This window comes from Pseudophryne corroboree, chromosome 3, assembly GCF_028390025.1.
Source record: "Pseudophryne corroboree isolate aPseCor3 chromosome 3, aPseCor3.hap2, whole genome shotgun sequence".
Classification (NCBI taxonomy): Eukaryota; Metazoa; Chordata; class Amphibia; order Anura; family Myobatrachidae; genus Pseudophryne; species Pseudophryne corroboree.
Window position 1 is genome coordinate 770,882,289 of NC_086446.1, and position 27,479 is coordinate 770,909,767.

The 27,479-nt window shown below is 49.7% G+C and overlaps 1 protein-coding gene across 2 annotated transcripts in view; it reads left to right on the top strand.

Moving 5' to 3' along the window:
* Positions 1–20,242, top strand: part of C3AR1 (complement C3a receptor 1) — a 107,682-nt gene extending 87,440 nt beyond the window's left edge. For both annotated transcript variants that reach the window (XM_063962518.1, XM_063962520.1), the window contains exon 2: positions 18,316–20,242. In XM_063962518.1, the coding sequence (XP_063818588.1) occupies positions 18,325–19,416 (1,092 nt within the window). In that variant the 5' untranslated portion in view covers positions 18,316–18,324 and the 3' untranslated portion in view covers positions 19,417–20,242. The remainder of the gene's footprint in view (positions 1–18,315) is intronic.
* The last annotated feature ends 7,237 nt before the right edge of the window (positions 20,243–27,479 follow it).

Consider the following 27,479-nt stretch of genomic DNA (forward strand, 5'->3'; position numbering starts at 1 on the left):
GTTACATTCGGCCCGTTGTTGCGTAAGCAAGTTTGTTCTACTAACATGTTGTTCGTTTTACTGCGTTGCGTGTTTCAGTTCAAAGTGTTCGTGCTGTATTGTTTGTCTCCCCTGTCCTCCCTACTCGGATGGCCAGCTACTCGCCACTGCTGGTAGTGGGGGTCTGGAGTGCTTCGCGATTTTTTGCCTGAACTGACGGACTGATTTGACTTAATTTATTCAATTCGGCTAATTGGCATCTAATTACAAGTTCCTCAACAGGTTTTTACGTTTCACCTCCAGCCGAGTTATTCTGGGTGTTCCCCCCCCCCCCCTCCCAGCTCTACCCCCCCCCCCCCCTTTTTTGTTCTTTTGTTTTTTCCTTTTGTGTCTTTCTGTTGCTTCAATTGGCCTGAAGCTTGTTCAAGAGGAAAGTTGTAGTCCTCTATTCAAATTTTTCTTTTTGGCAGATCCTCGTTCTGACAGTTGGTTCCTGTTCTGGGCTGGGTTTGGTTTTATCTCCCATATTCACATTTCTTTATCTGTTTTTTCCCCTTTATAGGTTGGCAGGAGGATGTGTGTGATGTGTGGGTGATTGGCCATTCCTACGTTTATTGGGCAGCCAATTTTTTGGCCACGGAAGGGGCTCCTTGTTTTGTTGGTTCGGATGAGGTGCGGTGGATAGGTGTGCGAGGTACGCTTTGGCATGACCTGAAAGCAAGGCTTATGGAGCAGGTTCGGCGGTTTGGCATCCCCAAACTGTTGGTGATTCACTTAGGAGGGAACGACCTAGGTAAGAGGAAGGCAGTGAATCTTCAATTGGCCATTATTCAGGATTTGCAAGTGATTTCGGGCGCTTGGCCAGGCTGTAGGGTTATCTGGTCTTGTATAGTGCCGCGGTTGTGTTGGCGTGGAGTGGTGGATTGTCGGGCGATCGATGTGGCTCGCCGGAAGGTGAATGCCGCGGTGGCGAAGTTTGTGGTGGCCAATGGTGGTGCTGTGGTTTGGTTTCGGTACTTCTACTTGTTTAGACCTGATGGGGTGCACTTGACAGGACAGGGACTATCGATATTTTTGGAGGATCTGTTTTCGGTGGTTGGTTCGGTATGTTAGGGGTATGGTGGCGGTGCGTAGTTTCTGTGGAACAGAACTTCGCTGTTGGCGGGAAAGAACGGCAAGTTACCATTTGTTGTAGTAAAGAGTGGATTGGAGGTCGTTTGTTTGTTGATTTTTAGGTGCGCTCTCCTTTGCTGACTGGTTTTACATCTGCTGGACCGCCTTCTCGGGTGGCAGCCTCATCACCTTCACGGGTGGGTAGTCAGGATGGAGGTTGAGCGGATACCTATTGTTTGTTGGAAGGTTTACGTCAGTTCTTTTTTATAAGATAGTTATATATGGGATAGGGTTGTTTTAGCCGTTCTTTCTGGCCACCATACTTTAGTTGAATTATTCACAATTGGGGGAGACACAGGGGGAGAGGCAGCCATGGGGAGACACAGGGGGAAAGGCAGACATGGGGAGACACAGGAGGAGAGGCAGCCATGTGGAGAAACAGGGGGGGAGGCAGCCATGGGGAGACACAGTGGGAAGAGGCAGTCATGGGAGACACAGGGGGAGAGGCAGCCATGTGGAGACACAGTGAGAACAGGCAGCCATGTGGAGATACAGGAGGTGAGGCAGCCATAGGGAGATACAGGGGGGAGGCAGCAATGGGGAGACACAGGGGGAGAGGCAGACATGTGGAGACACGGGGGGGAGGCAGCCATGGGGAGACACAGGGGGAGAGGCAGACATGTGGAGACACGGGGGGGAGGCAGCCATGGGGAGACACAGGAGGAGAGGCATACAGGAGGTGAGGCAGACATGTGGAGAAACAGGGGGAGAGGCAGCCATGTGGAGACCCAGGGGGGGAGGCAGCCATGTGGAGACACAGGAGGTGAGGCAGACATGGGGAGACACAGGGGGGAGGCAGCCATGGGGAGACACAGGGGGGAGGCAGCCATGTGGAGACACAGGGGGCGAGGCAGACATGTGGAGACACGGGGGGGAGGCAGCCATGGGGAGACACAGGGGGGGAGGCAGCCATGGCAATACACAGGGGGAGAGGCAGCCATGGGGAGACACAGGGGGGAGAGGCAGTCATGGGGAGACACAGGAGGTGAGGCAGCCATGTGGAGATACAGGAGGTGAGGCAGACATGTGGAGAAACAGGGGGAGAGGCAGCCATGTGGAGACCCAGGGGGGGAGGCAGTCATGTGGAGACACAGGAGGTGAGGCAGACATGTGGAGACACAGGGGGAGAGGCAGCCGTGGGGAGACACAGGGGGAGAGGCAGACATGGGGAGACACAGGTGGAGAGGCAGCCATGGGGAGACACAGGGGGAGAGGCAGCCATGGGGAGACACAGGGGGAGAGGCAGCCATGGGGAGACACAGGAGGAGAGGCAGACATGTGGAGACACGGGGGGGGGGAGGCAGCCATGTGGAGACACAGGAGGGGAGGCACACATGTGGAGACACAGGAGGAGAGGCAGCCATGGGGAGACTAGAGATGAGCGCCGGAAATTTTTCGGGTTTTGTGTTTTGGTTTTGGGTTCGGTTCCGCGGCCGTGTTTTGGGTTCGACCGCGTTTTGGCAAAACCTCACCGAATTTTTTTTGTCGGATTCGGGTGTGTTTTGGATTCGGGTGTTTTTTTCAAAAAACACTAAAAAACAGCTTAAATCATAGAATTTGGGGGTCATTTTGATCCCAAAGTATTATTAACCTCAAAAACCATAATTTACACTCATTTTCAGTCTATTCTGAATACCTCACACCTCACAATATTATTTTTAGTCCTAAAATTTGCACCTAGGTCGCTGGATGACTAAGCTAAGCGACCCTAGTGGCTGACACAAACACCGGGCCCATCTAGGAGTGTCACTGCAGTGTCACGCAGGATGTCCCTTCAAAAAAAACCTCCCCAAACAGCACATGACGCAAAGAAAAAAAGAGGCGCAATGAGGTAGCTGTGTGAGTAAGATAAGCGACCCTAGTGGCCGACACAAACACCGGGCCCATCTAGGAGTGTCACTGCAGTGTCACGCAGGATGTCCCTTCCAAAAAACCCTCCCCAAACAGCACATGACGCAAAGAAAAAAAGAGGCGCAATGAGGTAGCTGTGTGAGTAAGATAAGCGACCCTAGTGGCCGACACAAACACCGGGCCCATCTAGGAGTGTCACTGCAGTGTCACGCAGGATGTCCCTTCCAAAAAACCCTCCCCAAACAGCACATGACGCAAAGAAAAAAAGAGGCGCAATGAGGTAGCTGTGTGAGTAAGATAAGCGACCCTAGTGGCCGACACAAACACCGGGCCCATCTAGGAGTGTCACTGCAGTGTCACGCAGGATGTCCCTTCCAAAAAACCCTCCCCAAACAGCACATGACGCAAAGATAAAAGGGGCGCAATGAGGTAGCTGTGTGAGTAAGATAAGCGACCCTAGTGGCCGACACAAACACCGGGCCCATCTAGGAGTGTCACTGCAGTGTCACGCAGGATGTCCCTTCCAAAAAACCCTCCCCAAACAGCACATGACGCAAAGAAAAAAAGAGGCGCAATGAGGTAGCTGTGTGAGTAAGATAAGCGACCCTAGTGGCCGACACAAACACCGGGCCCATCTAGGAGTGTCACTGCAGTGTCACGCAGGATGTCCCTTCCAAAAAACCCTCCCCAAACAGCACATGACGCAAAGAAAAAAAGAGGCGCAATGAGGTAGCTGTGTGAGTAAGATAAGCGACCCTAGTGGCCGACACAAACACCGGGCCCATCTAGGAGTGTCACTGCAGTGTCACGCAGGATGTCCCTTCCAAAAAACCCTCCCCAAACAGCACATGACGCAAAGAAAAAAAGAGGCGCAATGAGGTAGCTGTGTGAGTAAGATAAGCGACCCTAGTGGCCGACACAAACACCGGGCCCATCTAGGAGTGTCACTGCAGTGTCACGCAGGATGTCCCTTCCAAAAAACCCTCCCCAAACAGCACATGACGCAAAGAAAAAAAGAGGCGCAATGAGGTAGCTGTGTGAGTAAGATAAGCGACCCTAGTGGCCGACACAAACACCGGGCCCATCTAGGAGTGTCACTGCAGTGTCACGCAGGATATCCCTTCAAAAAAACCCTCCCCAAACAGCACATGACGCAAAGAAAAAAAGAGGCGCAATGAGGTAGCTGTGTGAGTAAGATAAGCGACCCTAGTGGCCGACACAAACACCGGGCCCATCTAGGAGTGGCACTGCAGTGTCACGCAGGATGTCCCTTCCAAAAAACCCTCCCCAAACAGCACATGACGCAAAGAAAAAAAGAGGCGCAATGAGGTAGCTGTGTGAGTAAGATAAGCGACCCTAGTAGCCGACACAAACACCGGGCCCATCTAGGAGTGGCACTGCAGTGTCACGCAGGATGTCCCTTCCAAAAAACCCTCCCCAAACAGCACATGACGCAAAGAAAAAAAGAGGCGCAATGAGGTAGCTGTGTGAGTAAGATAAGCGACCCTAGTGGCCGACACAAACACCGGGCCCATCTAGGAGTGTCACTGCAGTGTCACGCAGGATGTCCCTTCCAAAAAACCCTCCCCAAACAGCACATGACGCAAAGAAAAAAAGAGGCGCAATGAGGTAGCTGTGTGAGTAAGATAAGCGACCCTAGTGGCCGACACAAACACCGGGCCCATCTAGGAGTGGCACTGCAGTGTCACGCAGGATGTCCCTTCCAAAAAACCCTCCCCAAACAGCACATGACGCAAAGAAAAAAAGAGGCGCAATGAGGTAGCTGTGTGAGTAAGATAAGCGACCCTAGTGGCCGACACAAACACCGGGCCCATCTAGGAGTGGCACTGCAGTGTCACGCAGGATGTCCCTTCCAAAAAACCCTCCCCAAACAGCACATGACGCAAAGAAAAATTAAAGAAAAAAGAGGTGCAAGATGGAATTGTCCTTGGGCCCTCCCACCCACCCTTATGTTGTATAAACAGGACATGCACACTTTAACCAACCCATCATTTCAGTGACAGGGTCTGCCACACGACTGTGACTGAAATGACGGGTTGGTTTGGACCCCCACCAAAAAAGAAGCAATTAATCTCTCCTTGCACAAACTGGCTCTACAGAGGTAAGATGTCCACCTCATCATCATCCTCTGATATATCACCGTGTACATCCCCCTCCTCACAGATTATCAATTCGTCCCCACTGGAATCCACCATCTCAGCTCCCTGTGTACTTTGTGGAGGCAATTGCTGCTGGTCAATGTCTCCACGGAGGAATTGATTATAATTCATTTTAATGAACATCATCTTCTCCACATTTTCTGGATGTAACCTCGTACGCCGATTGCTGACAAGGTGAGCGGCGGCACTAAACACTCTTTCGGAGTACACACTTGTGGGAGGGCAACTTAGGTAGAATAAAGCCAGTTTGTGCAAGGGCCTCCAAATTGCCTCTTTTTCCTGCCAGTATAAGTACGGACTGTGTGACGTGCCTACTTGGATGCGGTCACTCATATAATCCTCCACCATTCTTTCAATGGTGAGAGAATCATATGCAGTGACAGTAGACGACATGTCCGTAATCGTTGTCAGGTCCTTCAGTCCGGACCAGATGTCAGCATCAGCAGTCGCTCCAGACTGCCCTGCATCACCGCCAGCGGGTGGGCTCGGAATTCTGAGCCTTTTCCTCGCACCCCCAGTTGCGGGAGAATGTGAAGGAGGAGATGTTGTCAGGTCGCGTTCCACTTGACTTGACAATTTTCTCACCAGCAGGTCTTTCAACCCCAGCAGACTTGTGTCTGCCGGAAAGAGAGATCCAAGGTAGGCTTTAAATCTAGGATCGAGCACGGTGGCCAAAATGTAGTGCTCTGATTTCAACAGATTGACCACCCGTGAATCCTTGTTAAGCGAATTAAGGGCTCCATCCACAAGTCCCACATGCCTAGCGGAATCGCTCCGTGTTAGCTCCTCCTTCAATGTCTCCAGCTTCTTCTGCAAAAGCCTGATGAGGGGAATGACCTGACTCAGGCTGGCAGTGTCTGAACTGACTTCACGTGTGGCAAGTTCAAAGGGCATCAGAACCTTGCACAACGTTGAAATCATTCTCCACTGCGCTTGAGACAGGTGCATTCCACCTCCTATATCGTGCTCAATTGTATAGGCTTGAATGGCCTTTTGCTGCTCCTCCAACCTCTGAAGCATATAGAGGGTTGAATTCCACCTCGTTACCACTTCTTGCTTCAGATGATGGCAGGGCAGGTTCAGTAGTTTTTGGTGGTGCTCCAGTCTTCTGTACGTGGTGCCTGTACGCCGAAAGTGTCCCGCAATTCTTCTGGCCACCGACAGCATCTCTTGCACGCCCCTGTCGTTTTTAAAAAAATTCTACACCACCAAATTCAAGGTATGTGCAAAACATGGGACGTGCTGGAATTTGCCCATATTTAATGCACACACAATATTGCTGGCGTTGTCCGATGCCACAAATCCACAGGAGAGTCCAATTGGGGTAAGCCATTCCGCGATGATCTTCCTCAGTTGCCGTAAGAGGTTTTCAGCTGTGTGCGTATTCTGGAAAGCGGTGATACAAAGCGTAGCCTGCCTAGGAAAGAGTTGGCGTTTGCGAGATGCTGCTACTGGTGCCGCCGCTGCTGTTCTTGCGGCGGGAGTCCATACATCTACCCAGTGGGCTGACACAGTCATATAGTCCTGACCCTGCCCTGCTCCACTTGTCCACATGTCCGTGGTTAAGTGGACATTGGGTACAGCTGCATTTTTTAGGACACTGGTGAGTCTTTTTCTGAGGTCTGTGTACATTTTCGGTATCGCCTGCCTAGAGAAGTGGAACCTAGATGGTATTTGGTAACGGGGGCACACTACCTCAAGAAATTGTGTAGTTCCCTGTGAACTAACGGCGGATACCGGACGCACGTCTAACACCAACATAGTTGTCAAGGCCTCAGTTATCCGCTTTGCAGCAGGATGACTGCTGTGATATTTCATCTTCCTCGCAAAGGACTGTTGGACAGTCAATTGCTTACTGGAAGTAGTACAAGTGGTCTTCCGACTTCCCCTCTGGGATGACCATCGACTCCCAGCAGCAACAACAGCAGCGCCAGCAGCAGTAGGCGTTACACGCAAGGATGCATCGGAGGAATCCCAGGCAGGAGAGGAATCATCAGAATTGCCAGTGACATGGCCTGCAGGACTATTGGCATTCCTGGGGAAGGAGGAAATTGACACTGAGGGAGTTGGTGGGGTGGTTTGCGTGAGCTTGGTTACAAGAGGAAGGGATTTACTGGTCAGTGGACTGCTTCCGCTGTCACCCAAAGTTTTTGAACTTGTCACTGACTTATTATGAATGCGCTGCAGGTGACGTATAAGGGAGGATGTTCCGAGGTGGTTAACGTCCTTACCCCTACTTATTACAGCTTGACAAAGGCAACACACGGCTTGACACCTGTTGTCCGCTTTTCTGTTGAAATACCTCCACACTGAAGAGCTGATTTTTTTGGTATTTTCACCAGGCATGTCAACGGCCATATTCCTCCCACGGACAACAGGTGTCTCCCCGGGTGCCTGACTTAAACAAACCACCTCACCATCAGAATCCTCCTGGTCAATTTCCTCCCCAGCGCCAGCAACACCCATATCCTCCTCATCCTGGTGTACTTCAACACTGACATCTTCAATCTGACTATCAGGAACTGGACTGCGGGTGCTCCTTCCAGCACTTGCAGGGGGCGTGCAAATGGTGGAAGGCGCATGCTCTTCACGTCCAGTGTTGGGAAGGTCAGGCATCGCAACCGACACAATTGGACTCTCCTTGTGGATTTGGGATTTCGAAGAACGCACAGTTCTTTGCGGTGCTTTTGCCAGCTTGAGTCTTTTCAGTTTTCTAGCGAGAGGCTGAGTGCTTCCATCCTCATGTGAAGCTGAACCACTAGCCATGAACATAGGCCAGGGCCTCAGCCGTTCCTTGCCACTCCGTGTGGTAAATGGTATATTGGCAAGTTTACGCTTCTCCTCCGACAATTTTATTTTAGGTTTTGGAGTCCTTTTTTTACTGATATTTGGTGTTTTGGATTTGACATGCTCTGTACTATGACATTGGGCATCGGCCTTGGCAGACGACGTTGCTGGCATTTCATCGTCTCGGCCATGACTAGTGGCAGCAGCTTCAGCACGAGGTGGAAGTGGATCTTGATCTTTCCCTAATTTTGGAACCTCAACATTTTTGTTCTCCATATTTTAATAGGCACAACTAAAAGGCACCTCAGGTAAACAATGGAGATGGATGGATACTAGTATACTTATGGATGGACTGCCGAGTGCCGACACAGAGGTAGCTACAGCCGTGGACTACCGTACTGTGTCTGCTGCTAATATAGACTGGATGATAATGAGATGAAATCAATATATATATATGTATGTATATATAATATCACTAGTACTGCAGCCGGACAGGTAGATAATATATTTATTAGGTAATGATGACTGATGACGGACCTGCTGGACACTGTCAGCTCAGCAGCACCGCAGACTGCTACAGTAAGCTACTATACTATAGTAGTATGTACAAAGAAGAAAGAAAAAAAAAACCACGGGTAGGTGGTATACAATTATGGATGGACTGCTGAGTGCCGACACAGAGGTAGCTACAGCCGTGGACTAACGTACTGTGTCTGCTGCTAATATAGACTGGATGATTGATAATGAGATGAAATCAATATATATATGTATGTATATATAATATCACTAGTACTGCAGCCGGACAGGTAGATAATATATTTATTAGGTAATGATGACTGATGACGGACCTGCTGGACACTGTCAGTTCAGCAGCACCGCAGACTGCTACAGTAAGCTACTATACTCTATAGTAGTATGTACAAAGAAGAAAGAAAAAAAAAACCACGGGTAGGTGGTATACAATTATGGATGGACTGCCGAGTGCCGACACAGAGGTAGCTACAGCCGTGGACTAACGTACTGTGTCTGCTGCTAATATAGACTGGATGATTGATAATGAGATGAAATCAATATATATATGTATGTATATATAATATCACTAGTACTGCAGCCGGACAGGTAGATAATATATTTATTAGGTAATGATGACTGATGACGGACCTGCTGGACACTGTCAGCTCAGCAGCACCGCAGACTGCTACAGTAAGCTACTATACTATAGTAGTATGTACAAAGAAGAAAGAAAAAAAAAAACCACGGGTAGGTGGTATACAATTATGGATGGACTGGCGAGTGCCGACACAGAGGTAGCTACAGCCGTGGACTAACGTACTGTGTCTGCTGCTAATATAGACTGGATGATTGATAATGAGATGAAATCAATATATATATGTATGTATATATAATATCACTAGTACTGCAGCCGGACAGGTAGATAATATATTTATTAGGTAATGATGACTGATGACGGACCTGCTGGACACTGTCAGCTCAGCAGCACCGCAGACTGCTACAGTAAGCTACTATACTCTATAGTAGTATGTACAAAGAAGAAAGAAAAAAAAAAACCACGGGTAGGTGGTATACAATTATGGATGGACTGGCGAGTGCCGACACAGAGGTAGCTACAGCCGTGGACTAACGTACTGTGTCTGCTGCTAATATAGACTGGATGATTGATAATGAGATGAAATCAATATATATATGTATGTATATATAATATCACTAGTACTGCAGCCGGACAGGTAGATAATATATTTATTAGGTAATGATGACTGATGACGGACCTGCTGGACACTGTCAGCTCAGCAGCACCGCAGACTGCTACAGTAAGCTACTATACTCTATAGTAGTATGTACAAAGAAGAAAGAAAAAAAAAAAACCACGGGTAGGTGGTATACAATTATGGATGGACTGCCGAGTGCCGACACAGAGGTAGCTACAGCCGTGGACTAACGTACTGTGTCTGCTGCTAATATAGAGTCTAGACTGGATGATAAATTATTGATAATGAGATGAAATCAATATAATATCACTAGTACTGCAGCCGGACAGGTACTATATATATTTATTATGTAATGACTGATGACGGACCTGCTGGACACTGTCAGGTCAGCACAGCACCGCAGACTGCTACAGTAAGCTACTATAGTAGTATGTATAAAGAAGAATGAAAAAAAAAAACCACGGGTAGGTGGTATACAATATTATATATATATATATATATTATATACAATTATATATATATATATATATATTAAACTGGTGGTGATTGATTATTAAACTGGTGGTCACTTCAGGTCACGTTGCAACTTGCAACTAGTACTCCGAGGCCTAAGCAGACAATCACAAAATATATTATTATACTGGTGGTCAGTGTGGTCACAACAATGGCAGTGTGGCACTGACTCTGGCAGCAAAAGTGTGCACTGTACGTTATATGTACTCCTGAGTCCTGCTCTCAGACTCTAACTGCTCCCCACTGTCAGTGTCTCCCCCACAAGTCAGATAATACACTTACAGTCACACTATCTAATCTATAAATATCACTTCAGCAAGTAGTAAGTATAGTAGTATACAGTATAGTAGTACTCCTCCTAATAATGCTCCCCAAAATACTGTGTCTCTCTCTTCTCTAAACGGAGAGGACGCCAGCCACGTCCTCTCCCTATGACTCTCAATGCACGTGTGAAAATGGCGGCGACACGCGGCTCCTTATATAGAATCCGAGTCTCGCGATAGAATCCGAGCCTCGCGAGAATCCGACAGCGTGATGATGACGTTCGGGCGCGCTCGGGTTAGCCGAGCAAGGCGGGAAGATCCGAGCCTGCTCGGACCCGTGTAAAAAACCTGAAGTTCGGGCGGGTTCGGATTCAGAGGAACCGAACCCGCTCATCTCTAGGGGAGACACAGGGGGGGAGGCAGCCATGTGTCAGCCATGGGGAGACACAGGGGGGAGGCAGCCATGTGGAGACACAGGAGGTGAGGCAGACATGTGGAGACACAGGAAGTGAGGCAGCCATGTGGAGGCACAGTGGAAAGAGGCAGCCATGTGGAGATACAGGAGGTGAGGCAGACATGTGGAGACACAGGAGGTGAGGCAGACATGTGGAGACACAGGGGGAGAGGCAGCCATGGGGAGACACAGGGGGGACGCAGCCATGGGGAGACACAGGGGGGAGGCAGCCATGTGGAGACACAGGGGGCGAGGCAGCCATGTGGAGACACAGGAGGAGAGGCAGTCATGAGGAGACACAGGGGGAGAGGCAGACATGGGGAGACACAGGAGGAGAGGCAGCCATGTGGAGACACAGGAGGTGAGGCAGCCATGGGGAGACACAGGGGGGGAGGCAGCCATGGGGAGACACAGGAGGAGAGGCAGCCATGGGGAGACACAGGGGGAGAGGCAGTCATGGGGAGACACGGGGGGGAGGCAGCCATGTGGAGACACAGGAGGAGAGGCAGCCATGGGGAGACACAGGAGGAGAGGCAGACATGGGGAGACACGGGGGGGAGGCAGCCATGTGGAGACACAGGAGGGGAGGCAGACATGTGGAGACACAGGAGGAGAGGCAGCCATGGGGAGACACAGGGGGGGAGGCAGCCATGGGGAGACACAGGGGGAGAGGCAGCCATGGGGAGACACAGGGGGAGAGGCAGCCATGGGGAGACACAGGAGGAGAGGCAGACATGTGGAGACACGGGGGGGTGGCAGCCATGTGGAGACACAGGAGGGGAGGCAGACATGTGGAGACACAGGAGGAGAGGCAGCCATGGGGAGACACAGGGGGGGAGGCAGCCATGGGGAGACACGGGGAGAGGCAGCCATGGGGAGACACGGGGGGGTGAGGCAGCCATGTGGAGACACAGGAGGGGAGGCAGACATGTGGAGACACAGGAGGAGAGGCAGCCATGGGGAGACACAGGGGGGGAGGCAGCCATGTGTCAGCCATGGGGAGACACAGGGGGGAGGCAGCCATGTGGAGACACAGGAGGTGAGGCAGACATGTGGAGACACAGGAAGTGAGGCAGCCATGTGGAGGCACAGTGGGAAGAGGCAGCCATGTGGAGATACAGGAGGTGAGGCAGACATGTGGAGACACAGGAGGTGAGGCAGACATGTGGAGACACAGGGGGAGAGGCAGCCATGGGGAGACACAGGGGGGACGCAGCCATGGGGAGACACAGGGGGGAGGCAGCCATGTGGAGACACAGGGGGCGAGGCAGCCATGTGGAGACACAGGAGGAGAGGCAGTCATGGGGAGACACAGGGGGAGAGGCAGACATGGGGAGACACAGGAGGAGAGGCAGCCATGTGGAGACACAGGAGGTGAGGCAGCCATGGGGAGACACAGGGGGGGAGGCAGCCATGGGGAGACACAGGAGGAGAGGCAGCCATGGGGAGACACAGGGGGAGAGGCAGCCATGGGGAGACACGGGGGGGAGGCAGCCATGTGGAGACACAGGAGGAGAGGCAGCCATGGGGAGACACAGGGGGAGAGGCAGACATGGGGAGACACGGGGGGGAGGCAGCCATGTGGAGACACAGGAGGGGAGGCAGACATGTGGAGACACAGGAGGAGAGGCAGCCATGGGGAGACACAGGGGGAGAGGCAACCATGGGGAGACACAGGGGGAGAGGCAGCCATGGGGAGACACAGGAGGAGAGGCAGACATGTGGAGACACGGGGGGGGAGGCAGCCATGTGGAGACACAGGAGGGGAGGCAGACATGTTGGAGACACAGGAGGAGAGGCAGCCATGGGGAGACACAGGGGGGGAGGCAGCCATGTGTCAGCCATGGGGAGACACAGGGGGAGAGGCAGCCATGGGGAGACACAGGGGGAGAGGCAGTCATGGGGATACACAGGGGGAGAGGCAGACATGGGGAGACACAGGGGGGGAGGCAGCCATGGGGAGACACAGTGGGAAGAGGCAGCCATGGGGAGACACAGTGGGAAGAGGCAGCGATGGGAGACACAGTGGGGAGAGGCAGACATGTGGAGACACGGGGGGGGGAGGCAGCCATGTGGAGACACAGGAGGAGAGGCAGCCATGGGGAGACACAGGGGGGGAGGCAGACATGTGGAGACACAGGGGGAGAGGCAGCCATGTGGAGACACAGGAGGTGAGGCAGACATGTGGAGACACAGGGGGAGAGGCAGCCATGTGGAGACACAGGAGGTGAGGCAGACATGTGGAGACACAGGGGGAGAGGCAGCCATGGGGAGACACAGGGGGGAGGCAGCCATGGGGAGACACAGGGGGGAGACAGCCATGTGGAGACACAGGAGGAGAGGCAGCCATGGGGAGACACAGGAGGTGAGGCAGACATGTGGAGACACAGGGGGAGAGGCAGCCATGGGGAGACACAGGGGGTGAGGCAGACATGTGGAGACACAGGGGGAGAGGCAGCCATGGGGAGACACAGGGGGGAGGCAGCCATGGGGAGACACTGGGGGGAGGCAGCCATGGGGAGACACAGGGGGGAGGCAGCCATTTGGAGACACAGGGGGCGAGGCAGCCATGGGGAGACACAGGAGGAGAGGCAGCCATGTGGAGACACAGGGGGAGAGGCAGACATGGGGAGACACAGTGGGGAGAGGCAGCCATGTGGAGACACAGGAGAGGCAGCCATGGGGAGACACAGGAGGTGAGGCAGGCATGTGGAGACATAGTGGGGAGAGGCAGACATGGGGAGACACAGGAGGTGAGGCAGGCATGTGGAGACACAGTGGGGTGAGGCAGACATGGGGAGACACAGGAGGTGAGGCAGCCATGGGGAGACAGAGGGGGGGGAGGCAGACATGTGGAGACACAGGGGGAGAGGCAGCCATGTGGAGACACAGGGGGAAGGAGGCAGCCATGTGGAGACACAGGAGGTGAGGCAGACATGGGGAGACACAGGGGGGGGGGAGGCAGACATGGGGAGACACAGGGGGGAAGGCAGCCATGTGGAGACACAGGAGGTGAGGCAGACATGGGGAGACACAGGGGGGGGGAGGCAGCCATTGGGAGACACAGTGGGGAGGCAGCTTTGGGGAGATGCAGGGGGGGAGGCAGCCATTGAGAGACACCCCTTTAATTTAACCCCACATGCACACTTGGGTGGGTGGGGGGGCATAGCACGCATGTGCTCCGCGCGCTGTGGCTACACGCTACACCTCTGGATCTAATCAACGCTGTCTCTACCCAGGCTCATACACAAGAGATACACTATACTGCACTGCAGAATCATTTCCTTTATCAGGAAAGTGCAGGTTCACTTTAACAAACAAGGGGCTAGAGGCATCATCGCTTGGAGAGTGATAAAATGGAGAGAGAAAAAGTACCAGCCAATCAGCTTCTAACTGCCATGTCACAGGCCCTGTCTGAAAAATGACAGGAGCTCATTGGCTGGTCATTTATCACTCTCCATTTTATCTCTCTCCAAGCGATGATGCATCTAGCTCAAGAGCATTTTCGTACCACATATATTTTGCATGTGTTTGCACTGCATTGTGTGTGTGTGTGTGTGTGTGTGTGTGTGTGTGTGTGTGTGTGTATGTGTGTGTGACCAACACTGACAATGACGATGTCTGCAGACACTGACGGGCAGTCACCGTTTCCATTCCCAGTTCTCACGCACCACTAAGTAAAGGGGGGTACGCACGGAGAGTTCACTCCAATTCTCCTACTGCTCCAGCCCCGTCCCACATCCTCTCCCTCCGCTCTGCAGTGTGAAATGGCCCTGGACCTCTATAGAGTGTAAGCTTGCGAGCAGGGCCCTCCTACCTCGATCTATTACTGTTGTTCCAATTGTAAAGCGCAACGGAACATGCTACGCTATATAAGAAACTATGAATAAATAATAATAATAAATCTCAAGGAAGGAACTTTAATATGGAATCCAAAACATGCAAGATCCGACTCCAGGGAAATCCAAAACACGTGAGATTTGACTCCGGATGTCACACGCAGCCGCTCTGAACAAGAAGATGGCGTCTGGCCTCCTGAAATTGCAGCCAGGCTGCACCGGAAGGAGGCTTTCCTAATTTCTGTGACTGTGCACTAATTGCGGCGTGATCGCAATTAGTGCGGGTCACAGATGAAGGGCTGGCGGTTAGCATGCTGGGAGGCCTTACTCTGCGATGGGTGACCCCCATTCAAGGCATAAGATTGCAAATTCTGCTAAAATGCAGAATTTACTGAATGAGATCCTTAGGGCATACTTGCCTACTCTCCCGGAATGGCTGGGAGGCTCCAGAAAATCGGTGGGCAAGCCTCCTGCTTTCCGTGCTGCCCCTCCACGACCCTCCTCGGCCGCCCGCAGCAGAGAACAAGTGGGCGGTCCGAGGGGGTCCGAAGACGCGATTCGATCCTGATGCCACGCCCCCGGACTGTCCACTACCCTGTTGGCCACGCCCCTGGAACACCCATCCTGCTGCTGGCCATGTCCCCATGCACCTACAACGCTGCCTCCTCCCGGAGAAGGTAGGTAAGTATTCCTTAGGGGGACATTTACTAAGCAGTGTTAAGAGCGGAGAAGTGAGCCAGTGGAGATATTGGCCGTCATTCGGAGTTGTTCGCTCATTATTTTTTTTTCGCAACGAAGCGATTAGTCGCTAATGCGCATGCGCAATGTTTGCAGTGCGTCTGCACCAAGTAAATTTGCTAATCAGTTTGGTATTTTACTCATGGCTTAACGAAGAAATTTCTTCGTTATGGTGATCGGAGTGAGATTGACAGGAAGTGGGTGTTTCTGGGCGGAAACAGGCCGTTTTATGGGTGTGTGTGAAAAAAAACGCTGCCGTTTCTGGGAAAAACGCGGGAGTGTCTGAAGAAACGGGGGAGTGTCTGGGCGAACGCTGGGTGTGTTTGTGACGTCAAACCAGGAACGAAACTGACTGAGCTGATCGCAGTGTAGAAGTAAGTGTCGAGCTACTCAGAAACTGCTAAAAATTTTCTATTTGTAATTCTGCTAATCTTTCGTTCGCAATTCTGCTATGCTAAGATTCACTCCCAGAGGGCGGCGGCTTAGCGTGTGCAAAGCTGCTAAAAGCAGCTAGCGAGCGAACAACTCGGAATGAGGGCCATTGCTCCATCAACCAATCAGCAGCTCTGTATAATTTTATAGTATGCAAATTATAGATGTTACTTCAGTGCTGAGTGGTTGCCATGGGCAACGTCTCCATTGGCTCACTTCTCCGCTCTTATCACTGCTTAGTAAATGTCCCCCTAGTCTGTTGTATTAAAGTAATCAACTAAAGGAGCTTTACACGTTAGTGCAATATCAAGATGAGTAATACATGCTATTTATGGGAGAGGTGTCAGACTCCTGCTGGTTTCTGCTCTATTTCAGCAAAAGCTGCACCTTGGAGGAAAGTCACAAATACATCTGAGAATAGACCTGTAAATAAAGATATGTGGAAAGGCTGAGTTCTATAATAGACTTGTTAATGTAACTCACAGACACAGTCATTTGCATTTATGGGAAGTGCCAGAAGGACCAATGGCCAGATAGGCTGGTCCAGCCCTGTGAACCAGCATGACCGGAATGCTGCAAGGCCATGCCCCCATCACTCATGATACTCCCCCTTCACTCATGATACTCCCCCTTGAGATGCGACTATGCCCCTTCTCGGTGCGCGTATGTGAAAGAGAGGCCAAGGCCGCATTAAGGTGGTCATTCCGAGTTGATCGCTAGCTGCTTTCGGTCGCTGTGCATCGATGAGGCAAAAAAAACGGCACTTCTGCGCATGCGTATGCGGCGCAATGCGCACGCACAACGTAATATTACAACGAATTATGTAGTTTCACACAGGGTCTAGCGAAGCTTTTCAGTCGCACTGCTGGCCGCAGAGAGATTGACAGGAAGTGGGCGTTTCTGGGTGGCATCTGACCGTTTTCAGGGAGTGTTTGGAAAAACGCAGACGTGACAGAAAAAACGCAGGCGTGGCTGGCCGAACACAGGGCGTGTTCGTGACGTCAAAACAGGAACTGAACAGTCTGAAGTGATCGCAAGAGCTGAGTAGGTTTTGAGCTATTCTGAAACTGCACAAAAAAACTTTGTAGCCGCTCCGCGATCCTTTCGTTCGCACTTCTGCTAAGCTAAGATACACTCCCATTGGGAGGCGGCATAGCGTTTGCTATAAGCGGCTAGCGAGCGAACAACTCGGAATGACCACCTAAAGCCCCAGTCCATTCCTGCTCACAGATGTTTAAAACATATACCACAATCATCTTTTTCTTCTTCTTATTTTGAACATAAGTGTTATCACAGAACTAATTCTGAACTAAAACTTCACTCAAAGTAATATTTCTGTGCAAGAGAGATAATTAGCTTTTATATCCGATGTATTATACAATACGGGAATATTGATTAACTCTTGCGGCCTGCCCCTGCAAAGAAAGATTTCTTATCGCTGCAATGCAATTCACAGCAATACATAATCTTTATTCACCTTATACTGCGTTCACATTGCCATTGCCGGGTCACACCCGGGATTTGGATACGGGTCCTTCCCGGGTGTGATTCGGCATTGGACCTGGGCAACAGGATGGCTTCCCGACCCAGCAATATTGCCAGGTTGGGTTGCCATCCTGGGGTAGTAAAAATATTACTTGATAAAAATATTACCTTTAGTACAATGGGGGTCATTCCGAGTTAATCGCTAACTGCCGTTGTTCGCAGCGCCGCGATCAAGCTAAAAATCGGCTTTTCTGCGCATGCGTATGGCCCGCAGTGCGCACGCACGACGTACTTTCACAAAAACTATGCAGTTACAAGGTCGAACGACGCTTTTCAGTCGCTCTGCTGATCGGTGAGTGATTGACATGAATGGGGCGTTTCTGGGAGGTAACTGACCGTTTTCCGGGAGTGTGCTAAAAAACGCAGGCGTGTCAGATGAAAACGCAGGCTGGCCGAATGCAGGGCGTGTTTGTGACGTCAAAGCAGGAACTAAATAGACTGAAGTGATCGCAAGGTAGGAGTAGGTCTGCAGCTACTTAGTAACTGCTTCAAAAATATTTTTGCATCAGCGCTACGATCCTTTCATTCGCACTTCTGCTATGCTAAGATACACTCCCAGAGGGCAGCGGCATAGCGTTTCCACTGCTGCTAAAAGCAGCTAGCGAGCGATCAACTGGGAATGAGTGCCAATGTTTGCCATGCCAATTTACAGGGATATACTTGGTCAAACTCCAGTTGCCTTTGGCCATATCCTTCTCCACCCAACCAAGTTCGGGCCCATAGTTAGTCACGCAGTCATATTTGCAGGGAACTGTTGAGGAATGTGGAAACATGATGAGGTTTGGAGCAATAGGTGGCCTAAATATCCAGTGACTCTCTTCAATGTCTTTACAGGGAACCAGAATGTTCAATGCCAGTGATGGAAGCACTGATCACACTCTGCAATCTCTCTGCGTTACTTGCCCGGCACATCTCTTCACCATACTGGTTTTCGCTATCACCTTTCTGGTGGGTCTCCCTGGCAATATTCTGGTGCTATGGGTCACTGGCGTGAAGATGAAATGGACAGTGAATACCATTTGGTTTTGGAACCTTGCTTTGGCCGACATAACCTGCTGCCTGAGCCTCCCGTTCTCCATCGCACAGTCCTTCTATTGGGAATGGCTGTATGGCCCAGCGCTCTGCAAGATCTTACCTTCCATCGTAATCCTTAATATGTTTGCCAGCATCTTCACCCTTGTGGCTATAAGCATCGACCGCTGCATCCTGGTTGTCATGCCCGTGTGGGCACAGAATCACCGCAGCCTACGGATGGCGTGGCTGGTCTGCTTGATCATCTGGATACTGTCATTCCTGATGTGTCTTCCTGCCTTTATATACCGAGAGACCTACTTATATGAAAACACCACTCTGTGTGGCTACGAGTACAAAGACCATACAGACAGTGAACATACCGAGAGCTTCAGTTATAATTTAGATTATAATAACATTGACGACTCGTTAATGAATTTGTTCTCGGATGAGAGCTTAGTGTCTATTGGCGCACATGCTTCAGATACCGAAGTCATCATTGCCACTACACGTATGATATTCGGCTTTCTATTTCCTCTTGTGATCATATCTGCCTGTTACATCCGCCTCGCTCTTAAAGTTAAAGATTCCAGATTTGGGAAGGAAGGCAGAAAAACCACAAAGGTGGTATTTGCTATCATAGCGGCATTTTTTGTGACCTGGGCTCCCTACCACATCATTGGCATAATCATGCTCTACATTAAAAATACAACAGTGGGTCATCTAGATGAACTCTCCCAAGCCTTTGCTTATTCCAACAGCTGCATCAACCCAATACTGTACGTCTTCATGGGCAAAGACTTCAAGAGCAAGCTGCGACAATCCCTGCACAAGCTCATGGAGAGCGCGTTTAGCGAAGAAATTACGAAACCCACCGAATGCAGCAAGAGTAAAACCTCCAACCAAGAAAGTGTCACCGTGTGAGGGTATCAAGAGCTTCCAACTTAAATGCCCAGCAATGTTGATGGTAGACTTCCGTTGATGGTAACCTCAGTAAGAGTAAGGACCTATCGTTAAGTAAACAGGAAAAATTTATCCATGTAGGCAAGTCTGAGCCTTGGAACAATCTTGAAATAATTTGTGGGCATCTTGAATAGGTTATAATTCAAAGCCTACATGCTCTTCACAAACTTCATCATTGCATTTTCATTTTACAATTAAATTAATGTCATCAGTTTCGTACAAGTATTGCTAAGGTGGGCTTTTCCCACCTAGGCTGGACCTTCCAGCAAGGTGGGGTCATATTTGAAGGTACGGAATGGAAAATATCTCATAGCACTTCTCTTATTCCAGAACTTCTCTAATTTGTAGTCACAGTTTCAAATCGAGCTGAGCTTCAAACTTGGTACTCCATATGTCTTATGAGCAGGGACAGACTGGGGACTTCACGGCTTCTCTGTGACCGGTCCGGCCAACCTGCCCTTCGGCCCTTCTTGAATTTGCCAAAAGTGCCAGACGGGTAGTCCGGCCATGCTTATCAATGTTTTCTTCCTATAATAAAAGGTAGTACCGGTACTCGGAAAATATGTTGTTATTCACCTAAAGATCTATAGTAGTTTCCACACCCTGGAAAGTCTTCAGACATTTATTTTACTTATTTCTGAAACTATGTCAGTGGTTTACTCCTGTTTTATCAGAACATTTCAAGAATTAGAAATTATACCAGGTGCAAGTTCTACGTTCTGTTGGGCTTCATCAGGACACTGTATGTCTATGCTATCCAAGTATGGTGAAATCACAATACAAATGAAAAGAGGGTGGTTTCAGTGATTGTCCAGCCTGGAACTTTGTAACGTATGTAGAGCAATGCACCAGGAATAACATATAAAAATATATATACCTAGTGTATAATGTGAGTAACAAATGATAGTGATGGACAAAAGGGGGTATATTTATTAAGTGTGGGTTTTCAGGGGTGGTCTTCACTTTGCCGGCGACCAGCATACCGGCGCCGGAATCCCGACCGCCGGCATACCGACAGTTCTTCTCCCTCTTGGGGGTCCACGAACCCCCTGGAGGGAGAATAGAATGCGCCACTATGCCCACAGCGTGGTGAGCGCAGCAAGCCCACAAGGGGCTCATTTGCGCTGGCCCAGCTGTCAGTATGCCGGCGGTCGGGATTCCGGCGCCGGTATGCTGGTCGCCGGGAGCCCGACCGCTGGCATAACATACTACACCCGTTTTCAGAAGTGGGGATGTTGCCTATAGCAACCAATCAGATTCTAGCTACTACCTTCTAGAAGGTGAATGATACATTTAAGAAGAATCTGATTGGTTGCTATGGGCAAATATCTCCACTTCTGAAACACGAACTTTAGTAAATATACTCCAGATGTGATTTATGCTCCCCAGTTTGTAGATGTAATCACAACTTTACCTGACGGTAGTTGCCGTGCACAACGAAGTCTTACAAAGCTTCACGTATAGTAGTATGAGGATCTTGAAATTCTCAGAGAGGATTACACAGGTAAAACATTGTCACAGGGGCAGATGTACTAAGCCTTGAAGAGTGATAAAGTGGAGAGAGAAAAAGGAACCGGCCAATCAGCTCCTAATTGTAATTTTTCAAAGAGAGCCTCTAACATGGCAGTTAGGAGCTGATTGGCTGGTTGGAACTATCAATGCTTAGTACACAGTGCATCCTTCCAATGGTGTTCGAGTTGCAGGACCAATTAATCCACACTGACTCTGGAATGAATTGGACGTTCCAGGGCAGTGACAGGGAGTTGGCTAAACAGCTTCACAAGCATATCCCATGTGACAGGCCTGTTATGGGAGTATCATGGATGTGTCATGGGTGTGTCATGGGTGTGTCGCAGGAGGATCTTTTTATACCCAAGTACTAGACTGGGAGATCCTATGCTTAATAAAGTGTCATTAAGAAGGGGTCTAAGTACTAAACCTTGGAGAGAGGTAAAGTGGATGGAGCTAAAGTGCCAACCAACCAGCTCCTGTCATTTTTCTTAAACACAGCCTGAAACATGACAGGAGCTGATTGGCTAGTACTTTATCTCCACCTACTTTATCTCCCTTAAAGGCTTAGTACATAGGGGCTGATTCATGTTTATAAGTAAAGCAAAAAAGCAAGTAACTGGGCAAAACCATGTTACAATACAGGTGGGGCTGATGTAACATGTGCAGAGAGATTTAGATTTGGGTGGGGTGTGTTCATGGCAACATGCTTTTTTTTGTTGCTTTACTTACAAACATGAGTCCGGTCCATAGACTCCTAAATCCCATGTGATCTTTAAATCCGACACTGATGTCAAAAAAGGGAAATATTTAATGTTATAAAAGGATTAATCATGGGTATACACGTATAAAAAAAGAGACAAAATCATTGATGGATGATAAACAAAGTAAACTAAAACACAGGTGTAAATGGTAAGTATAGAACCTCAAAATATGCTGCAACGCGTTTTGCCCTGTCTGCTGCCTCAGGCAAGTCACGTAAAATCTATCTATCTACCTACTGTACTGTATCTGCAGATAACCAGAGCTGGTACGCCATGGCTACAGTAGATTATGGGGCCGATTTAACAATGAGTGATATTCTTGTTGTCACTTGTCACGAATGATCAATTGGTGCTCCAGCCAATCAGCTCCTAACTGTCATTAATAGAGATGTGCGGTTCAGTTCTCCAGAAATCTGAATCCACCTGAATTTTGTGGATCCGAACCAAACTGAGTCCCTGTCTAGATCTCCCCACAATTCGGAATTTAGAATTTTAAATCCAAATTTAGTTTTGGATTGCAAAAATTACCTAATTTTAGCTGATTTTATCAATTTTATCAATGATAATCATTTATTTTTTTAAACCATAAACCGAATTCAAGTCAAGACATTTGAGGGTGGTTTTGCCAAAACCAAAACTCAATGGCCCTCATTCCGAGTTGTTCGCTCGCTAGCTGCTTTTAGCAGCCGTGCAAACGCTAAGCCGCCGCCCTCTGGGAGTGTATCTTAGTTTAGCAGAAGTGCGAATGAAAGGATTGCAGAGCGGCTAGAAAAATATTTTCGAGCAGGTTCAGAGTAGCTCCAGACCTACTCCTAGCTTGCGATCACTTCAGACCATTTAGTTCCTGTTTTGATGTCATGAACACGCCCTGCGTTCGGCCAGCCAAGCCTGCGTTTTCCCAGGCACGCCTGCGTTTGTATCTGATACGCCTGCGTTTTTCAGCACACTCCCTGAAAACGGTCGGTTACCTCCCAGACACGCCCCTTTCCTGTCAATCACTCTGCAGCCAGCACTGCGACTGAAAAGCGTTGCTAGACCTTGTGTGAAAGTACTTTGGCTGTTGTGAAAGTACGTGGCGCATGCGCATTGTGCTGCATACGCATTGTGCTGCATACGCATGCGCAGAAGTGCCGCATTTTTACCTTATCGCCACGCTGCGAACGAAAACAGCTAGCGAACAACTCGGAATGACCCCCAATGACGCATGCACACCTATAGTCATTTTTCAAACACGTGACAGTTGGTATTGGGTCTATTAGTTGACATTAAAAAAACAAAGACAGTCAATAGGTCGATCACTAATGGTTGACATGTGTTAGGTCAACATGTTCAAAAGGCCAAGACAGGTTCAAATGGTCAACATGACAACGGTCGACACAATTGTTTATGGGTTTTTGCATCTTTTCCTAATAATCCATACCCTGATAGCTATGAGCTGATTGGCTGGAGCACCATTTATCATTTATAACGAGTGATAACAGGAATATCACTTATTGTTAAATCTGCCCGTATATTTGCGTCCGGTGCCCTCCTGAATTACTAACCACTGCGGGATAGACCATGCATACAAAGTAGATAGGTGACACTCTAGACAGCAGTAAGCAACAGGACCCAAAATTCAGTTTCAACTATTCATGTTCTTTCATCAGGATTATATTCATAGCACAATGTAACACGTATGCTACATTCACATGACCTACATATGACTAACTTTTTGCTACCTGGGGAATGAAACTGATACCCCCTGCAATCAAGTTTGACCAAATATATCTAAAATATGAATTACCCTGCTGGTTTTATGTTTTTGAGTTGTGATTAACGCATACTTACCAACTTTTTGGCTGGGAGGAGGCGACCAGGTTGGGTGGGGCTACGATGAAGCGATTTAGCACAAATAGCATTATCACTCCAACCCCTTTCCATTTACAAGCTGGCGGATGCGGGGGGATGCGCTGGGTGTGTGGGTGGATTAGGGAGGAAGAGCACGCGCAGGGTGGGGGTTTGCGGGCAACTGACCAGCTCAGGGAGACTTGCCTTCTTTTCCAGGTGTCTGGGAGTACCACCCAATTTTCAGAGCCTTCTGGCCGTTCTGGGAGAGAAGGCAAGTATGGATTACCTTGGAGAAAGATGAAATACCAGCCAATCAGCTCTGGGCTGTAACGGGCATCACCTTCACTTTTCTAAGGTTTGATGTATCTCCCCCTAATGGCCTAGCGGTAAGGTGTACCGGGCGCCATGCTCAGGTTTATATATATATATATATATATATATAGCAGTGGGAATAAGGGCGGCACTGAGAGTCTTGCAAATTGCGGTGAACAAAAACGTGCCTTTTGATTTTTTTCAACGTTTCGGGGTCGAACACCTTTCGTCAGGATGACCAAACTGTGCAAAATACTGTGTATAAATACCTTAAGTGAGAGGAGGTCCGCACCGCCGCCTCCAGCCGCGCTGCCCGGGTCCCGGACCTCCTCTCACTTAAGGTATTTATGCACAGTATTTTGCACAGTTTGGTTAGCTTGACAAAGGGGCTGCGACCCCGAAACGTTGAAAAACATATTAAAAGGCACGTTTTTGTTCACCGCAATTTGCAAGACTCTCAGTGCCGCCCTTATTCCCACTGCTATGTATTGGATCTAGATCCACGAGGAGAGGGCACGGGAGAAGTTTGCCGATACGCTGGGGAGCGGGAGGAGTGCTGGGTCACACCGCATTGTATATATATATATATATATATATATATATATCCATCAGACTCTGTATTAGTGTACAGGTTATTTAAGCCAAGGGCTAGCAGGTATCACACATACACACACACACACACACACACACACACACACACACACTTATATGTGTGTGTGTGTAATAACCGCCAGCCCTAGTCTTAAATAACCTGTACACTAATACAGAGTTTCATGGAGCTGATCCGCCAAAAGAGTCAACTGACCAAGTCGCAGAAAGGCAACGCTGATCCAAAGTTAATAAAGTTGTTGAGACACATGGACCATATTAGCCTCTGACAGAGGCTTATTGTTCGCACTAGCCTTGATCCCGGAACATACGAGTCCATCTGCTAAATTGTCATCCCAAGAGAACAGGCCAACTTCTTGCTCACTGCCTACCACAATCAATCTGGACACTCCGGGACCCAGAAGACTGAAGCAGTCTTACGGTGAAGATATTTCTGGGTAGGTATGAGACCTGACATTGAGAGGTGGTGCCGTGATTGTGTGACCTGCAACCTGAAGAGGCCGATTGAATCTACATAAAAGGATCCAATTCAAAGTTGTCCACTCAAACTTGACCATTTCAGCAAGTTCCAGGTGGCAGTTCCAGCATGTGACCTGACAGCAAAAACAACAGCTGAACTGTTCTTAAAACACTTTGGGCGGTATTCAAATGATATTTCTCTTACGTCCTAGAGGATGCTGGGGTTCCATTTAGTAGCATGGGGTATAGACGGGTCCCTTGGGAGCCATGGACACTTTAAGAGTTTAATAGTGTGGGCTGGCTCCTCCCTCTATGCCCCACCTATCAGACTCAGTTTAGAAAATGTGCCCGGAGGAGCCGGTCACAGCTAGGGGAGCTCCTAGGAGTTTCTCTGGTTTTATTGTTTTTCTAAGAGTGTTAGGTACAGGGAGGCTGCTGGCAACAGCCTCCCTGCTTCGTGGGACTTAGGGGGGGAGTAGGAACCAACTCTAGAAGTTAATGGTTCTCTATCTCCGCTGACAGGACACTGAGCTCCTGAGGGTGCTGATTGCAAGCCCACGAGGCGACCGCTCACTCCCGCAGCACGGCCGCCACTCCCTAACAGAGCCAGAAGAAAGAAGAGTGGTGAGTACAGCGCCGGCGGCCCGGGAAGTGGGTCGTCGGCGGGAGGGGCGGCACAAGGGTGGGAGCGCAGCTCTGACAGGCTGCGTTCCGGAGGGATCAGTGGCACACTGTGTACGGTGCTGTGAGGGGAGTCCTGGGCCAGCACTAATACCCTACACTGGTCACATAAGGCTATCAGTTGCTAATCCCGCTGTTAGCAGAAAATTACCTCAGGCCAGTATAAACAACTAGGTGCGTGAAGATGCGCCATTACAGGGGGTGGGGCTTCTCCTCAGAGCAGATCCAGCACTCACCAGCGCCATTTTCTCCCTGCAGATCATCAGAAGGAGACGCTGACAGGGAGCGCTGTCCTCCACATAACTCCAGCATACCTACATGGTACCAGGGTGTTATAGACAGGGGGGAGAGTGATTATAAGAACTGTTTACCCTATTAAGGTTAATCAATCAGCGCTGGCCGTTTGTTATATTAACTGCCTACTGGGGCGCTGTGTGGCTGGATCCTTATACCCTATGACTATTTGAAGGTACTCTGGGGGAAACTGTGTCTGACATTTTCCTGTGTGTGTGTGTGTGTGTGTGTGTGTGTGTGTGTGTGTGTGTGTGTGTGTGTGTGTGTGTGTGGCTGTATATCTCACATTAACATGTCCAGGGACTCTGTGTCTTGTGCTGCAGAGTGTGTATCTTCTCCTGAAGAGTCTATTCCATGTACTCTGGACTGCCATGTCCTTTCTCAGCCTTCTGAGTCCGAACCCCCTTGGGTGGATTCTATAAGAGGAATGATATCCCAGATTTCATCTAGGATGTCACATACTGAGAATAAAACGCAGGTTTTAAGACAATCTGTAGAGGTTTTGAAGTGTTCAGCTCCCACTACCTCATCTAAGGCCCCTATTACATACCCTAAAAAGCGTGCTCTGGCACAGATAATGCAGGCTGACACAGGCACCGACTCTGATACAGGGGACGGTGATGGGGATATGCAGGGGGAGATGCATCCCTTGCTAAGGGGGTGCAACTAATGATTGAGGCCATTAGGGACATTTTACACATTACTGAAAAAGTACCTGAGCAGGTAGAGGAGGCTTACTTTACAGACAATAAGAAATCCTCCCTTACTTTCCCTGCTTCTAAGGAGTTAAACTCCTTGTTTGAAAAATCCTGGGAAAACCCGGAGAAAAAATTCCAGATCCCGAAAAGGGTTCTCATTGCTTTTCCCTTCCCTAAAGAGGACAGGAAAAAGTGGGAAAACCCGCCTATAGTAGACGCTTCCGTATCTAGGTTGTCTAAAAAGGTGATTTTACCTGTCCCTGGTTCAACCGCTTTAAAAGAGCCGGCTGACCGCAAGATTGAGACTACGCTCAAATCACTATACACAGCTACAGGCGTGGCGTTAAGGCCCACTATTGCTTGTGCATGGATTTCTAAAGCCATAGTAAGGTGGTCAGGCACATTACTAGAGGAAATAGGTACTATGGATAGGAGTGACATTGAATTGTTTTTGTGGGGGGCGTGGTCTGGCCAGCAGGCTGAGTGGAAGTGCTTTTCAGGAGCTCCTGCTAGCCTTCCACATAATTAATAAAAAACATATATTACTGGGGGCTCCCACTGACCTCACCGTCTCCTGACACCACTCTTCAACTTACCTGCTCGGGGGGTAGTGACTGCGGAGCCGGGGGACCCTTTTAAGGGTCCTTGCGGGTTGTGGCCTACCCCTCCCTGTGGAGCCGGGGACTGTAGTAGAAGTCTCCCCCCCGGACTCGACACTCGGCTGAGTGTCACATCCCTGCCCTGGAACTCGGGAGCGGAGGCACCTGCACCCACGACTAGCGGCGGCAGCACGAGACGGAAGCTGCGGGACGAGAGCAGCGGCGAGCCCTCCGGTCTTCGCATTAGGGACCTGGCGGCGGAGACGGCG